This window comes from Colobus angolensis, unplaced genomic scaffold (genome assembly GCF_000951035.1).
Source record: "Colobus angolensis palliatus isolate OR3802 unplaced genomic scaffold, Cang.pa_1.0 Scaffold125, whole genome shotgun sequence".
NCBI lineage: Eukaryota > Metazoa > Chordata > Mammalia > Primates > Cercopithecidae > Colobus > Colobus angolensis.
Genome location: NW_012113697.1, coordinates 16,446 through 33,567, shown reverse-complemented (window position 1 = coordinate 33,567; position 17,122 = coordinate 16,446). Strand labels below are relative to the sequence as shown.

Below are 17,122 nucleotides of genomic sequence, written 5' to 3'. Positions count from 1 at the left end.
GGCCGAGACGGGCAGATCACGAGGTCAGGAGATCGAGACCATCCTGGCTAACACAGTGAAACCCCGTCTCTACTAAAAACTACAAAAAACTAGCCAGGCGAGGTGGTGGGTGCCTGTAGTCCCAGCTACTCGGGATGCTGAGGCAGGAGAATGGGGTAAACCCAGGAGGCGAAGCTTGCAGTGAGCTGAGATTCAGCCACTGCGCTCCAGCCTGGACCACAAAGCGAGACTCCATCTCAAAAAAAAAAAAAAAGAATTTTTGAATTTAGGTGGTGATTGTACTGTATCAGTGATTATTGCATTCATCTTTCAACTTTTGTGTGTTTGAAACTTTTATTAAAAGAAGTTAGGGCTGGGCACAGTAGCTCATGCCTGTAATCCCAGCACTTTGGGAGGCCAAGGCGGGCAGATCACCTGAGGTCAGGAGTTCAAGACCAGCCTGACCAACATGGTGAAACCTCGTCCCTACTTAAAATACAAAAATTAGCTGGGCGTGGTGGTGCATGCTTGTAATCCCAGCTACTCTGGAGATTGAGGCATGAGAATCACTTGAACCCAGGAGGCAGAGGTTGCAGTGAGCAGAGATAGGGCTATTGCACTCCGGCCTGGGTGAGAATGAAACTGTCTCAAAAAAAAAAAGGAGTAGGGAAAAAGGAGCTTTCCATGATATGTGTGGCATACCCCAACCCAGAGATTCCTCAATCAGCCTTTCTCTTTGCTTCTATAATCCGAGGTGTGAAAAGTAGATACTGCATGTTCATAGTGTTTGTAAAAGTGACTTTTCAGGGTCCTTTATGTACTTGCCTGTCTCCATTGGCTTCTTAACTGTCTTAAACTAGTCTTGAAGGCTTTATTAGTCAAGAAGCTTTAAGTTGTAGCTGATGAAATCAATTCAAATGGGCGTAAGTGAAAAGAAGTAACTACTGACTAATGGAAAAATCTAGGTCTGGCTACATATAGGGCTCAAACAAGAATGTTAAAACCTATTTCTTCATTTTACTGACCTTTTCTTTTCTCGCCATGGGTTTTGTTGTCAAACAGGTTTTTCTCCTATTGTTGCCCCTAACGAGTTTAGGCTTACATCTTCCTGTGTTGAAGGCCAGAGAAAAAGGGCAGATTCTCTTCTAGTCATTATTGCAGAAGTGCTGGGATTGACTCTAATGGGGTATTAGGCCTATTCCTGGATGAGATATTGGCTAAATCTAAATGTAATTCTCTATAGAATATACCTACAAACACACATACGCGCGCGTGCACACACGCACACATCCCACCCGTGAGTCAGAGATGGAGTCAGTAATACCTGAACTACACAGATTCAAAGTGGCCAGGCATAGTAGCTAGGGGAAAATTAGGGCACAGGTACCAGAAGTGTGAATATATATTTCAATATTTTGATATCAGATTCAACACTGTTAATAACATCAAGCTGATTGAGCCTATTATGGAAAATTTTAAAAACTCTCTTTGTTCTTTGGGCACTTTATTAGATATTTAAAATGCAATGTTGGAGCTTTTTTCTTATTAGAACTTGCCTGGGCTATTTTTTTTTTTTTCATAGACAGAGGCTAACAAATCCTGCCTCAGGTTTATTTGTACAAATAGCACAGGAGGACCCCAGCCCCATGTAGATGGCAGCCCAGAGGTGGGGGTGGGGGGTCATACCAGTCCTTCTGTCCTCATGTTGGCAGACAGATACCTACTCTGTAGCCTTTGTAGTGGCCTGGGCACCTTTGGGAGCCTGAGCTGGAATTGAAGCTGGAGCTGCAGCCTGGGCCTTGGTTTGATCCTTGGCCTTGGCCTTTGGCTGGCACAACCGGAGCCCCTTGGCAATGCGAGCACAAGCACTCTTCCCAAGCTTGGGGTGGGCAATGTAGGCAAGTCGATCAAGCTTGCGGCTGACACCCTTTGGGATCTTGGGCTTAACCTCCTCGGGCTTTACGAGGGCCTTGACAGCCTCGGCACGTGCACTCATGGCCTTGGCATTGTTGGCCTGCATCTTCTTTAGGCCCTTCTTGTTGTGCTTCTTGGCAAAGCGCATGTTCCTCAGGAACTTGGGGTCCACCCCCTTAAGAGATTCGTATCTTTGTGATCGGGGTTTCTTGATACCATTTCTGTGCCATTTTTGGGACTGGTTGTGTGTGTTGTGGTTCTTGGACTTCGCCATGTCTGCCCCTGTTTTCGCCTGGGCTATTTTTTATCTTTAATAGATTTTTAAAAATATTAAGGTTTTAGTTCTTCTTCATTGTAACAAAGTGAACAACACAGACATACAGAAATGTAAAGGTAATGCTACTTTCCCCTCAAATTCAGTCCCTGCCTCTCTCTACTATGTATATTTTTTCACATTTTTTGTTGTGCTTGCACTACTATATTCAGACATACGGTGTACTATATTTCCTTCCATTTACCCACCAGTACCCAACCTAGCAATAATATTTTGTTTGGATGGCCTATTCTGTATATAGGATGTGGCTTTTTTAAAAACCCTTTTTATAAGGGAAATTTGCTCATTCACATGTAATACATGCGTTTCAAACTTTTCTTGCCGTGTGATTTTTATAATTCTGTTTCCTGTGATTTATTGTTTCCTCTTTTGTATTTTTTTCCTGCTGTTTGTGCAATGGTTTGCATTTTTGTTGTTCTGGCTTTTTCTTCCAATCGTTTGGCACTTAATCCCCACTGAATGTTGATTTAGTTATGTATATGCAGATTCTAGGTTAAAGGTCATTTTTCCTCATAATGTCTTTTCTACTTAGGGGCTACTGAGTGATTTTTACGTATTATTTTATCTTAAGGGAATAATTCTCTTATTTCTTAAATCTTAGATTATTTTCCCATAGTAGCTTTACTTTGAACTAATTTTAGACATAAGAAGTGTGGCAAATAGCACAAAGAACTTGTATATGCTTCACCCAGCTTTTGTAAAAATTTATATTTTACTTTGCTTTATTATTCTTTTTTCAAAATCAGGACATTCACATTGGCATAATACTATAACCTACTGACCTTATTCAGATTTTCCAGCTGTCTTATTTTTCTCTTGTAAAAATGTCTGCTTTTATATTGTAAATATTTCTCTTTTCCTTTGTTTTTTGTTCTAACTTCATTTGTGTGCTCTGGTCATTTATTTACATTTTTAAAAAAATGAAATGGAAGTGTTTAAAGCTATGAAATTTCCTCTGAGTACAGTTTTAGCCATTTGGCATTTTTTTCCTATTTTATTTCATCATTATTTTCATATTTTGATGTATTTTCTCAGTTATTATAAATTATTCTGTTCTATTTTTGGAATGTACTGAAAAATTTACTTCGTTACTTCTTGCAAATGCTACATGAATGTTTAAACAGAAGGTGTTTTCTATCCAGTTAGAGCATTTGACGCATATTTCTTTCAGTAACCTTGAAATATTATTCCTGTTGTCTATGGGTTTACTTAAAGGTGCATGTTCAATGCAGATATGTATCTATCTCCTTATGGTTTTTGTATTTTTTGTCTCACAGAAGTATAATCTTATGATATTTTATATGTAAATATTTATGAGTCGTATCTCATAAATTGGAGCCATTTTCCAATTTAATGCTTTTTGCCTTGAATTAATTCATGTTTAATTGGATTTGTTTTTGCTGTCTTTTCTTTCCACGACTTCTTCTTTTCCAAGTTCTGTATTGCAATTCATCTTGTGATTGGCTAGACTGACTCATCAATTTTTTATTGAGAACTCAGAGAAGCATTATGTAGACATGACATTTATTTCCCTCTTCTTATATTTTACTTTAATCAAACTACATTGTTGGCTCATTGGTTCCTATTTTAATACTTTATTCCTCAGAAAAATTGTAGTCTCTCAATGGAGAAACCAGGGTCATCTTTTAGTTCTCATATTGAATCTAGCATAGTGTGCCTGGCACATAATTGATAGTTACCCTTTACGTAAAGTACTCTGAATCTGATGACCATTAGAATACTTGTCATTTATCAGTCAGTTCCCCTGTTAAGTGCATCTCAGGCTTTTGCTCCAGGGCCAGCAGAAACTGGGGGATGAAAGAGAGGTTATCAAGGGAAAGATGTTGAAAGAGATGTTTTATGTCTTAGGAAACAGTGACATTCAAGGATGTGGCCATGGACTTTACGCCAGAGGAGTGGGGGAAGCTGGATCCTGCACAAAGGGATGTGATGCTGGAGAACTATAGGAACCTGGTCTCACTTTGTAAGAATGGATTATTATTGTGATTCTGGAATCTGCTTATGGGAACATCATTACTTTAATGAAAGTGAAATAACTTAACAAAGCCTTCACCTTTGCATTCAGGAGTCAAAAAGTGTTAATTCTTTTTGGCCTATGTAGAAAATCTGTTTTTGATTTAGATTCTTGATGAAATGTCTATGCTTGTTTTGTATCAGGATTCTTTGGATTTAAGTGACAGAAACTAAACTCACACTCTTAAAGGGGAAAAAAATCTTGATTTTTCAGGGATCCAAATATATTATCAAGAATTTCCTGTATTCATTGATTTATTTTTAATCAATTGGCTTGGTTTTGCTCTGTATTAGCTTTATTCTTAGGATTTCCCTATGTGGCAAAGATGGCCAGTGGCAGTCCCAGGGTTACGTTATTCTTCCAATTAGATAGCTAAGCTAAAAAAGAAAATGCTTCTTTCCTGGGAGTTTCAGCAAATAAGGTCACAGGCCCATCGGTGAAATAATCTCTAGAGCTAGAGAGATTGAGTACTCTGTGGCCAGTTTTAGATCCTGGGCCTACCAGCATGGCACGCATACACACGTGCGTGCATATGATTATGTAAGGGGTAGAGGGAACTGTTAGCCCCTCCCAAACCTCATGTAAAAAAAAAATCCCCTAAGAAAGTGACTTCTAGTAACTGAAGAAGGAAAGGAAAAACATTAGAAGATAAAACTTCAGTTACCACAGTTATGTGGTGCTGCCATTGAGGTCCCACTTTTTCCTCCTTTCCTGAGGTAAGGACTAATTTGCAACATCTCTCTGAAGTTTCCTCACACAATAAGGAAATAAAGAGAAATTCCTTTCTTTTCTGACAGTTGAAAATATTTGTATTTACAAATCCAGTTGAACTCCTTACCAGGCCCAGACTCTTGCTGTAGATATTTTAAGCTTTATTTAGAGGTTCACCCTCCCTTACTTCAGCTCTTCCTATAATACTTTTTCTTTGTAGATCAAGAAGTTGAGACCATATTCCAGTTTAGATCTTTATACCCATTGCAAATAAATAAGTCCAGCAGGACAGTGGCCGTGAAAGTTGGGCGTGGTGGCTCATGCCTGTAATCCCAGCACTTAGGGAGGCAGAGGTGGGAGGATAGCTTAAGCCCAGGAGTTCGAGACCTGCCTGGGCAATATAGTGAGATCCCATTAACTTTAAAAATAAAAAATAAAAAGTAAATTTTTATAAATTAAAAAAATAAGAAAGAAAGTTGGAATTCATGAAGGAATATGTAACAATTCAACCTGCTGGAAGAAAACTTCCACAAATAACTTACTCCCATTACTTTCTTCTTTCTGTCTTTTTCTTTTTTTAAATGAATAGGGCTTCCAGTTTCCAAACCTGAGAACTACAACTTGGAGAATGGAAAAGAACCATTGAAGCTTGAGAGAAAAATCCCCAAAAGCAGCTATTCAGGTGAGCCAGATAGATGGGAGTCTTCAGAAATGATAGCCCAGCAGGACAATGAAGAAATACTTTTTGGTGCTTAAGAAAATACCTGTGTGCCCTTATTTTTTAATTTTTTAAAAATTCTAAAGCATTTTAAATATATACAGAAGTCCAGAAAATAAAATAACATTCATATATCCATCACTGAGATTAGACACATACTAATATTTTGCTTCGTTTGCCTCTTTTCTTTCTTCCTTTTTCTTACAATATAAAACTCACAGTTGGATGAATTTTCACAAATTTAGCACATTCATGTAACGATTGCCCACATCAAGAAAACAACCTTACCAGCACCTCTGGAAGCACCCTTGTACCCTCTTTCAGGCCCCTCTCTCCTCCCAAGGGTAACCTTATCCTAACTTACAGCACCAAGTTTTGACGGTTCTTGAACTTTCTATAAATGGAATCATATTGTATGTACTCTTGTGTCTGGGTTCCTTCACTGAACATTAGCTGTGAGATACATCCGTGTTGTTGCATGTCATTGTAATTTATTCATTTTCATTGTTGTGTAATTTTTCATTTTGTTAATATACCAGTTTATTCTTCTGAAGATGAGTATTTGGATAGTTCCCTTTTTTAGCTGTCTGAATAATGCTGCTATGTACTCTTTTTAAATGCCTTTTGGTGAACAAATATATGCATTTCTTTTGGATATATACATACAAGTAGACTTGTTTTATCATAGGATAGATACATACTCATTTTTAGTAGATAGTGCCAAAGAAGTTTCTAGAGTCATTGTACCAATTACATTCCCAGCAGCAGAGTATGTGCGTTCTAGTTGTTCACATGCTTATCAACACTTAGTATTGTGTTTTCATTTTAGCCATCCTTTTGGGGTGTGTGACATCTTTTATTTTTTAAGAAATAAAAAATATTACATATTCAGTTAAAGCCCTTTTATTCTTGGCCGGGCGTGGTGGCTCAAGCCTGTAATCCCAGCACTTTCGGAGGCCAAGATGGGTGGATCACCTGAGGTCAGGAGTTTGAGACCAGCCTAGCCAACATGGTGAAACCCTGTCTCTACTAAAAATACAAAAATTAGCTGGGCATGGTGACAGGCACCTGTAATTACAGCTACTTGGGAGGCTGAGGCAGGATAATTGCGTGAACTCAGTAGGCGGAGGTTGCAGTGAGCTGAGATCATGCCGTTGCACTCCAGCCTGGGCGACAGAGGGAGACTCTGTCTCAAAACAAAAAACAAAAAAAGAAACCCTTTTATTCTCTTTCTCCCCTAGAAGTAGCCATTATATCTTGAAATGGTGTGAATCATTTCAGTGTTTGTGTATGTGTATGAATACACAGAGACGTATATTCATATGTATATAAAACAATGTGTGTTTTATTGTCACACTTTTTCTTGTGTAGTCTGATTTTTTAAAGTTCACATTATATTTTGATATTAATCTGTTAATATATGTGAATTATGTTTATTCATTTTAACTACTGTGGAGTAATAAGTCCATTGTATGAATAAACTGAATAGTTTATTTTTTTGCCATTAGTAACAGTTGCAGTGATCATCCTTTTATTGATTCCTTATGTTCATCTTTTTTTTTTTCTCTTTTTTTCCTTATGTTCATCTTGAGAGCTGGTTTAGGGAGATAACTGGAAGAAGAATTAGTAGGTCTTAAATCATCACATGTTTAGCTTTACTAGGAACTGCCAACAGTTGAGTTATCAGACTTGGTAATTTTTGTCAATCTGACAGATGTAAAATGATGTTTTAAAATTTTCATTTCTCTGAGTGATAAATACAAGTTTGAGCATTTCATGTTTGTTGGCTATTCAGGTTTCTTCTTGTGAGTTACCTGTTGATACCCTTTGCCTGTTTTTTGAGATTGGGCTGTTTGTATCTTTTCTCTTGATTTGATGGAGTTCTTCATATATTTTAGGTACTAATATATGACAAAAGTAGCATTGCAAATCAGTGAGAAGAAATTGGCTCTTCTAATCTTTGGAGTATTTTATTTTTTGGTGTGTTAGGCATATAGAATTTAAAATTTTTAATAACTTTTTTTAATATTGCTTTTTATAAATTGTCTATCTACTTTATCCCAGTGTCAGAAAGATTATTTTATTCCAAAATGTTCAATATTGTTTTACAGTTATTTATTTTTGTATATGGTATGAAATAGGAAAACTAATTTTGTCTTTTTCCATACTTAAAGCCAGTAAGTCCAGCATTGTTCATGGAATAATCTTCTGTTACTGATTTGTAATGCTAGCTGTGGTAAACCTAGTTCCCCTGCGTACTTGCTTCTGTTTCTTGTCTGTCTGTGTCCAGTACCATACTGTTTTCATTACTATACTTAGTAGTATGTATAGCTCATAAAGAAAATCCTTCCTGGATATTCTTATTTTTTAAAAAGTTATGCTTTTGAATATTGAAAGAATTTTAAAAAATCCCTGTGATTATGGATATGTCTGTTTCACCTCAGAGACCTGTCAGTTTCTGTGACTTACCCACTCACCACCCATCTCCCTTTTTTGGGGTATTGCAGTTTTCACAGTGATCTGTTAAGAGGTCCTTATATGTGAGATTTTTTACCTTTTGTTATGTTACAGATATTTTTTCTAGTTTTTGCCTTTCAGTTTTGCTATGCATTTTGATGTACAAGTTTAATTTTTGCAATCTTTTTTTTTTCTGCCCTTTCAGTACTGCTTAAAACTTTTTCATTACCCCAAGGCTACATATATATTTGCCTCTGTTTCCTAGTATATTCTTTATTTTTTTTCTTTAAATTCTTAATCCATTTGGAATTGCTTCTTACTTCTCTGAGTGTATCTTCTTAGCCTTCTTTTTTGAACAATTAAATATTCTAATTCCTCAAAATTTGATTTTAATCGCCCTTCCTTTTGTATACCTGGGGTCATAAACTTGAGTACTTACATGGGCCAGGAGGTAATATCACTGAGTTAAGGAAGCAAGGTGGAAACTGGTGAACCAGAGGAGTGCAGGCCTCAACTGAAAGGAGTAGCCGTTACTTCATTAGCTCTAGCTCAAGGGCTGGCATGCTTTTTATGTAAATGGCTAGATAGTAAATAATTAGGCTTTGTGGGACATGGTCTCTCTGCAGCCATTCAGTCTGCCACAGTAGTATAAAAGCAGCCCTAGAAAATACAACATAAATGGTTATGTTCCAGTAAAAATTTATTTAGCAAAGTAGGCATCAGGCTATAGTTGCCGATCCCTGCTCTAAATGGTTGTTGTCGTTCAGTATGCTTCCAGTTGTTTTCAAGAGAGAAACCCTAAATTTGCATTTATCTGTAATCTCCCTTTTTTGGGGGGGATGTAGTCTGTCTCTGTCGCCCAGGCTGGAGTGAAGTGGCGCGATCTCGGCTCACTGCAAGCTCCGCCTCTCAGGTTCATTCCATTCTCCTGCCTCAGCCTTCTGAGTAGCTGGGACTACCAGTGCCTGCCACCACACCTGGCTAATTTTTTGTATTTTTAGTAGAGATGGGGTTTCACCGTGTTAGCCAGGATGGTCTCCATCTCCTGACCTTGTGATCCGCCTGCCTCGGCCTCCCAAAGTGCTGGGATTACAGGCGTAAGCCACTGCGTCCAGCTGCAATCTCCCTATTTTTAACTGTGTGTAACTAATTTTAGAAGTTTGCATAAACAATGTGGCCCAAAGAAAATGTGTCTAAAGTCCAATTTGGCCAACTGATCAACTGTTTGCAGCCTCTACTTACTTCTTCATTAGTCTCATCATTCCCACAACCAGTTACCTTCTATCAAGATGAGTCCCAAATTGGTATTTCCATCCTGGAGCTCTCCTCAGGGCTGTTCTCAACAACTTAACTATTTGATTCCTTTGTTTGCTTATGTCAAAGATACTTCAATATAGCATGTTTAAAACTGAATATCTAAAATAAGTCTAAATTTCCCATCTCTCTCATAGGATCCTTTTCCAGTAATTGTTTTAGTAGTACTTACTGTCATCAAATTGTACGTGGCGGAAATCTATGCACAGTCTTTACATCTCCCCCTTTCTCCTTTACTCAATTCATTACTATATTTACCTAATTATATTCTAAGTATGTCTTCACGGTGAATTTTCCTTTATATATTTTTTTGTTTGCCTGGATTACTGTGATAATCTTTCTGATTCTACCTTTGCCCCATATACTTCATTCTTAACATTGTAGTGAGACTGGTATTTTCATAATCAAATCTGATCTTGCCATCACTCTGCTTGAAACATTTGAATGGCTTCTCACTGCCTTCAGGGTAACAGACAGAATCCTGGAGGTCTACAAAAACTTGCGAAATCTGGCTTTTACTCATTATCCCAACCTCATTTCACCCAACCTCATTTCACAGCTACTCTTCTTTCATCTCTGTGCTCTAGGGTAGCAGTTCTGAATGCTTTGGCATCAAAGGACCTACTGTAACTATAAAAATTATTAAAGACCCTAAGATGTTTCATTTATGTGGGTTATATCTACCAATAGTTACTATACTGCAAGTTAAAACAGAAAAATTTTAAGCTATTAGCTAATTCATTTAAAAATAATTGGCCAGTGTGGTGGTCCACACTTGTAATCCCAGTGCCTTGGGAGGCCAAGGTGGGTGGGTCGATGGAGCCCAAGAGTTAGAGACTAGCCTGAGCAGTAAAGTGAGACCTCATCTCTTAAAAGAAAAATATAAATAAAAAATTATAAACCTGTTACGTGTTAGCACAGTATTTTTTTATTAAAAAACAGCTATTTTCTTTAACCAAAAAATGTTAAGAAATATAGCATTGTTTTACACTTTTGCCAATCTCTTTAATGTATGACATAATAGAAGGTAGCTGTAGTCTTACAACTGCTTCTGAATGCAACTTGATATGACTTGTTGTTTTGGTTGCCATGCATGGAGAAAATCCAGCATCACACGGGTATAAGTTGGAAAAGGAAGGAGTATTTTATGGTCTTTTCAGGTAATTATGGCTTTTCTTCTTTGAAACAGCTCCAAAACTGAAGAAGTGGTACTTTCTGAAAGATTAGGTTCAATGTAGAATCTGAAACCACATCTGTGAATTTTTCATGTATTGAACTCTATCAGTCTTTGGACAATATTGGTTCACTAAGTTATGCAGATCTTTGTTGACACTTTATATTGTGCAATATTTTTGAATATTATAACTTTTAGTATCACAACTGACGTTATCAGAAAAGCCTTTAAGTTTTAGGAAGCCATCAAGCTCTCGATAGTAGATAGAAGTTTTCCAAACCTTGTAATTTCTGCCTGAAAGCTCAAATTTTATAAAAAACTCATTTGTTGTCCTTGATACAACAGGTTTACTCTGTTCATTTTTGAGAAACTGTCTGCCAGATACCCAAGTTAGATAACATAGTTTGCCATTTGGTCACCCTTTCAGGTAAAATGGTGGTCTGTGAAACAAGCGGCTGGTTCAGCTCACAACTCATTTCCTCAAGGTGACCATTGTTCTTTGGTATAAACAGAATTGCCTTATGAATATTTCCTATTTCATTAACCCTGTATATTAAAAAGGCACTTCAAGGGTTAAAATTCAATGAAATTAGTAATGTTTATGCTTCCATAGACATTTTTAAATAAAACTGGCTTTTTTTAAAAAAAAAACAAAAACAAAGAGTACATGATGGGGACTACTAGTAAGTTTAGTAAGCAATTTTACCATTACTTTACAACATCATTGAAAATGTTGAGACAATGAAAAAGGCAAATAACATCTAAATCTTATTTTGAAAGCAGTTTTGAACTTACTATTTCCCAGGGGTTCATGGACCATCCTTGAGGATCTTTGCCTCCACCCACCTATGCAAGCCTTCTATCAATTTATGTTTTATTTATTTAACAAACACTTAATGTAGCACTTATGCTGTGTCAGCGTTTTTAAGTGCTTCATAAATATTTGCATTTAATGCTCGTTAAGGTAGGTATTGCTATCATTCCTTGTGAGATGGGTACTGTTATTACCCCCTCTTACACATATGGAAACTGAAGTAAAGAGGTTAAATAACTTATCCAGTATCACACAGCTAGTAAGTGGCAGAACTCCAATTCAGGTTTTGCTTGTGAATGTTAGATTAAATTCTTTCTTCCTCTGTATGCATAGTGACTCTTTTTTCCTGGTGACTAGTTCAGAGCCTAGCACGTGGAAGATATTCTATAAATATTTGTTGAATAAAATAGATAGAAGATGAAGAGATAGATGAATGAATATAATTTATTTGAGTGGATGAAATGAGTGACTCATCTAACTTAATTTTCTTCAAATAGTTAATCAGTTTCCATGGCATCACTGGAAAAACAAATCTATGTTTTGTTCACTGACTGAAATACCACCTTCATGTTATCTTTAATTCTTATATATACTGTATTTCTGTATTTGCTCTTCTGTTTTACTCTTCTGTTTATTTCTTTCAACTACACTATTGAAAATATTTTATCTCTCTATAAATTAGCTTTGTATTGGATATAAAAATTCTACTATATTTATATTGGATATATTTAGAGAGGTTAAGCTTCCATCTCTGCCCTCTCTCCCCTGTTCCGATGTTTTCCCTATAGGTACAAATTTTTATTGGTTTTCCATTTATCCTTTTTATCCTTTTTTTGTTGTTTTTTAAAATGTAAGCAAATAGTATATGTATTTGTACCCCCTTTTTTTTCTTTATAAAACAGTAGCAAACTGTGCATACTTATTTATATCTTGCTTTTTCTTTTTAAACTTAATATATCCTGGTGGTCACCTTATAGCAATATGTAAAGATCTTTGTCATTTTTTAAGGAGTTGCATGATACTCCATTGTATGTATCCACTGTATGTTCAGTCATTTCTGTATAGTTGGATATGTGAGATGTTATCAGTCTTTTGCTACCTCAATTAGTGCTTCAACAAAGCCTTGTGCATATATCATGTCATGTATTTGTCATTATGCCTTTGGGAGATCATAGGAGGTTTTTGATCAGTGAAATGTTATAAAAGCGTTGTTAGGAAGATTAAACTGGCAATGGAATACATATTTGGATGTAAGTAGGATGGGAATAGTGAAAATTTAGAAGCCTTAACTATGCTCTACACTAAGATGGTTGTGTGCCTAGAAATTTATTACAACAAGTAGGTATTCTATAAAAAGTTATTTCTTCCCATTCTGATCTATGTATGCATTGCCTGCTCATCTGTGGATATATTGCTTCATCAGCATCTCTACTCTTATATTTCTTGTCATCTTTCCCCTCTTCTGACTCTGCTGGATAGGATGTACTCATTTTCTCTGCATATTCTGAACATTTGTTTCCCTCCATTTGTTTCTCTTTGCAAATCATCTAAAAGAGTCAAATCCACTTGCTCCTTGAAGGCATGCTTTTCACTTTCATTAACTCTTACCTATTACAGAACTGCCTTTTTGTTGAGCACAGAAAACGAAGGAAATTTGCATTTCCAATGTCTTTCAGACGTGGAGACTAGACCACAGAGCAAGGATTCAACTTCAGTGCAAGATTTTTCCAAAGCAGAATCATGCAAAGTTACAATAATAGACACACTGACACGCAATAGTGTCTATGACTCCAACTTGGAAGCAGCTCTTGAATGTGAAAATTGGTTAGAGAGTCAGCCAGGAAATCAGGAGAGACATTTGAGAGAAATGTTCACTCACATGAATTCACTCTCTGAGGAAACAGACCATGAGCGTGATGTATACTGGAAAAGCTTCAATCAGAAATCTGTCCTTATCACTGAAGACAGAGTTCCCAAAGGATCTTATGCCTTTCATACACTTGAAAAAAGGTTGAAACAAAAATCAAACTTAATGAAAAAGCAGAAAACTTATAAAGAGAAAAAACCTCATAAGTGTAATGATTGTGGTGAACTCTTCACCTACCATTCAGTGCTTATTCGACACCAGAGAGTCCATACTGGAGAGAAACCCTATACCTGCAATGAATGTGGGAAATCTTTTAGCCACAGAGCTAATTTAACTAAACACCAGAGAACTCATACTAGAATTCTCTTTGAATGCAGTGAATGCAAGAAAACCTTCACAGAAAGCTCATCCCTTGCAACACATCAGAGAATTCACGTTGGAGAGAGACCTTATGAATGCAATGAATGTGGGAAAGGTTTTAATCGAAGTACACATCTTGTGCAGCATCAGTTGATTCATACTGGAGTGAAGCCTTATGAATGTAATGAATGTGATAAAGCTTTTATTCATTCATCAGCACTCATTAAACATCAAAGAACTCATACTGGAGAGAAACCTTATAAATGTCAAGAATGTGGGAAAGCCTTTAGCCATTGCTCATCCCTAACTAAGCATCAGAGAGTTCATACTGGAGAAAAGCCATATGAATGCAGTGAATGTGGAAAAACTTTTAGTCAGAGCACACATCTTGTTCAACATCAGAGAATTCATACTGGAGAGAAACCCTATGAGTGTAATGAATGTGGGAAAACCTTCAGCCGGAGCTCCAATTTTGCTAAACATCAAAGAATTCATATTGGAAAGAAACCGTACAAATGTAGTGAGTGTGGAAAAGCCTTCATTCATTCATCAGCTCTTATTCAACATCAGAGAACTCATACCGGAGAGAAACCCTTTAGATGTAATGAGTGTGGGAAAAGCTTTAAGTGCAGTTCATCTCTCATCAGACATCAAAGAGTTCACACTGAAGAGCAACCCTGAAAAATTAATGTGAAGAAATGTAAGTTGGTTTTATCACTATATTAAATACTTGTGTGTTTAGGTGGAAGATCCATCCATAATATGCATGTGAGGACCAATTCTGTATGCATCTAATTTCATTTGTGTAATACATAGTTTTGAGCCATAGGCAGGTTCCTTATGTCCATTAATTTGATCATTATGAAATGTAGCCAGCAATTTCAAAATTTTAATCTCCAACCTCCCAAATAGCTATTTGTGGAAATTCAAGAAGTCCCTGAGAGTGGGTAGCAGTACAAACGTTGTGAAATTCAGTTTTCCCCTCTCTTGGTTATGTCAGAGCTTTGTTGTAAGCCTCTTGCTTTGTAAGGGAATTCTCATTGGGTAGGTTAGGCTGAGGGCTTATATCCTTATCATCAGGAAGACACAATGTTGTTATTTATTACTCTTTGAGTCCCAAGTAGAGATCTAGATACACATATGGTACAATTCCTCTAGAGTGTCATTTCTTTTATATTATCCATAAAAACCAAAAAGGCCACGTTGAAAGTCCTTAGCATTCCCTTCCTCCCTCAACAAGCTACTGTCTAATTTGATGGCCATAACTAGGATATATAATATTTACAGACAATTCTAAGTTATGTTCACATGGATTATGTTCATTGATTTTTTTTTTTTTCTTTTTGAGATGGAGTCTTGCTCTGCAGCCCCATCTGGAGTGCAGTGGTGTGATCTCGGCTCACTGCAACCTCCACCTCCCAGGTTCATGCCATTCTCCTGTCTCAGCCTCCCGAGTAGCTGGGACTACAGGCACATGCCACTACACCTGGCTGATGTTTTTTGTATTTTTAGTAGAGACAGGGTTTCACTGTGTTAGCCAGGATGGTCTTCATCTCCTGACCTCATGATCTGCCCGCCTTGGCCTCCCAAAGTGATGGGATTACAGGCGTGAGCCACCACACCTGGCGTCATCATTGATTTGTATCATTGTTATCCCTCTACTGTGGAGACCTTCTTTCATTTTCCTTTTCCCTGGGAGTTTATGTGAAGTAGCAGATAGGTCAAAATCTTAATGGTGATTGTTGATCAAGTCCCTCCTTTTTTATCCTTGGCACTGAATGAATCCTTGGTTTTCTATAATCAAAGGGTCAGGGAGACTTACTTTGTCTACATTATTCAGCTTTCTGTAAGCTATGCTGTGTCCATTTGAGAAAAAGCCCTAGGGATATTGAGGGTCTGAGAAGTTGAGTGGCTCAGTGTGTTATTATATTTAGGGTCTCAGTAAAGAAGAACTGAAGCAACTGTGAGACACAGGGCATACTTCCCTGTATAAGTGGAAAACAGGTACAGAAAATAGCTCACAAGATAGTCCTCAACTGACTTGCTTTAGGATAAGCAGCTTCCCTTCATGAAGAAGTTGCCATTTCTCTGGCCTTCATATTTACCTACTTTTTGTTATTGTCCTCTGTATTAGTTCAGTCTCACACTGCTATGAAGAAATGCCTGAGACTGAACTTAAAAAAGGTTTAATTGGCTCATACTTCCATGGGCTGTACAGGAAGTGTGACTGGGGAGGTCTCAGGGAGCTTTTACTCAGGGCAAAAGGCAAAGCCAGAGCAGGTATCTTCACAGGGCAGGAGCAGGAGGAAGAGAGAGAGGGGAAGTGCTACACACTTTTTAAACAACCAAACCTCATGAGAACTCTATCACGAGACAGCACTAGGGGGATGGTGCTAAATCATTCATGAGAAACTACCTGCATGGTCCAGTAACCCTGTACCAGGCCCCACCTCCAACATTGGGGATTACAATTCAACATGAGATTTGGGTGGGGATACAAACCTAAACCATATCATTACTCAAAAAAAAAAAAAAAAAGAAAAGAAAAAGAAAACACAGGAAAAGGAACTCACCTCTTTTATCATCTTAGTATTTAGTACTAATGGTTTAGAGCAGGAATTGACAAACTGTGGCCTGGACTCATGGACCAACTCTGACCCACCACCTGTTTCTCAGAAGAAAATTTTATTAGAACTCAGCCACACTTACTCATCTACGTGTTGTCCTTGACTGCTTTTGTGTCCAGTGTCAGAGCTGAGTAGCTGCAGTGGAGGTTGTGCCTTTGTGCTTTAATATCACAAACAGAGCAGCTTATAAACACCAGAAATTTACTTCTCACAGTTTTGGAGACTGGGAAGTCCAAGATCAAGATGTCAACATATTTAGGGTATAGGGGAGGTCTGCTTCTTGGTTAATAGAAAGCACCTTTCACTGTGTCTTCACGTGATAGAAGGCGAGAATTCTGGTATCTTCAGCCCCTTATAAGGGCACTAATCCCATTCATGAGAGCTCCACCCGCATGAACTAATCACCTCCAAAAGGCCCCATTTCGTAATACCATCAATTAAGTTTCATTATATGACTTTGGTGGGGATATAGCCCCATAGTAGGTTGTATGTCCCTGAAAGCCTAAAGTATTTACTATTTGGCTCTTTACAGAAAATATTTGCTTGGCCTTTGTTGTAGAGCATTCATCAAGAAATGGGATAAAGGGTTTAAACCAGTCAGAGAAATTAGGTGGAATGGAAAAGTTGAACTTACTGAGAGTTCATAGGGGTCAGAAAAATAAAAGAGATGGGAAATGATGTATCAAAATATTCCTACCTCTAGGATGTTACTATAGATTGTCAGGAGAATTCAAGTTATTGAAACTTGCCAAATTCTTGAGTGAAAATAAATTCATTTGGCCGGGCGCGGTGGCTCAAGCCTGTAATCCCAGCACTTT

At 37.4% G+C, this 17,122-nt stretch overlaps 2 protein-coding genes across 5 annotated transcripts in view; one reads left to right on the top strand and one right to left on the bottom strand.

The window, feature by feature from the left end:
* The window catches only part of ZNF286A (zinc finger protein 286A), a 20,409-nt gene extending 3,332 nt beyond the window's left edge, over nucleotides 1–17,077 (top strand). For all 4 annotated transcript variants that reach the window (XM_011933215.1, XM_011933212.1, XM_011933213.1 and 1 more), the window contains 3 exons: nucleotides 4,097–4,211; nucleotides 5,563–5,655; nucleotides 13,127–17,077. In XM_011933215.1, coding sequence (XP_011788605.1) covers nucleotides 4,097–4,211; nucleotides 5,563–5,655; nucleotides 13,127–14,358 — 1,440 coding nt within the window. In that variant the 3' untranslated portion in view covers nucleotides 14,359–17,077. The remainder of the gene's footprint in view (nucleotides 1–4,096; nucleotides 4,212–5,562; nucleotides 5,656–13,126) is intronic.
* LOC105505396 (60S ribosomal protein L29-like) lies at nucleotides 1,556–2,167 on the bottom strand. The gene has a single exon (XM_011933211.1). It carries the CDS (start codon nucleotides 2,165–2,167, stop codon nucleotides 1,700–1,702), a length of 468 nt encoding a protein of 155 aa, XP_011788601.1. The 3' UTR covers nucleotides 1,556–1,699.
* Nucleotides 17,078–17,122: the final 45 nt, after the last annotated feature.

Bases quoted from the DNA above. Each gene is read 5' to 3' on its own strand.
- LOC105505396 (XM_011933211.1), bottom strand. From the start codon at position 2,167: ATGGCGAAGTCCAAGAACCACAACACACACAACCAGTCCCAAAAATGG.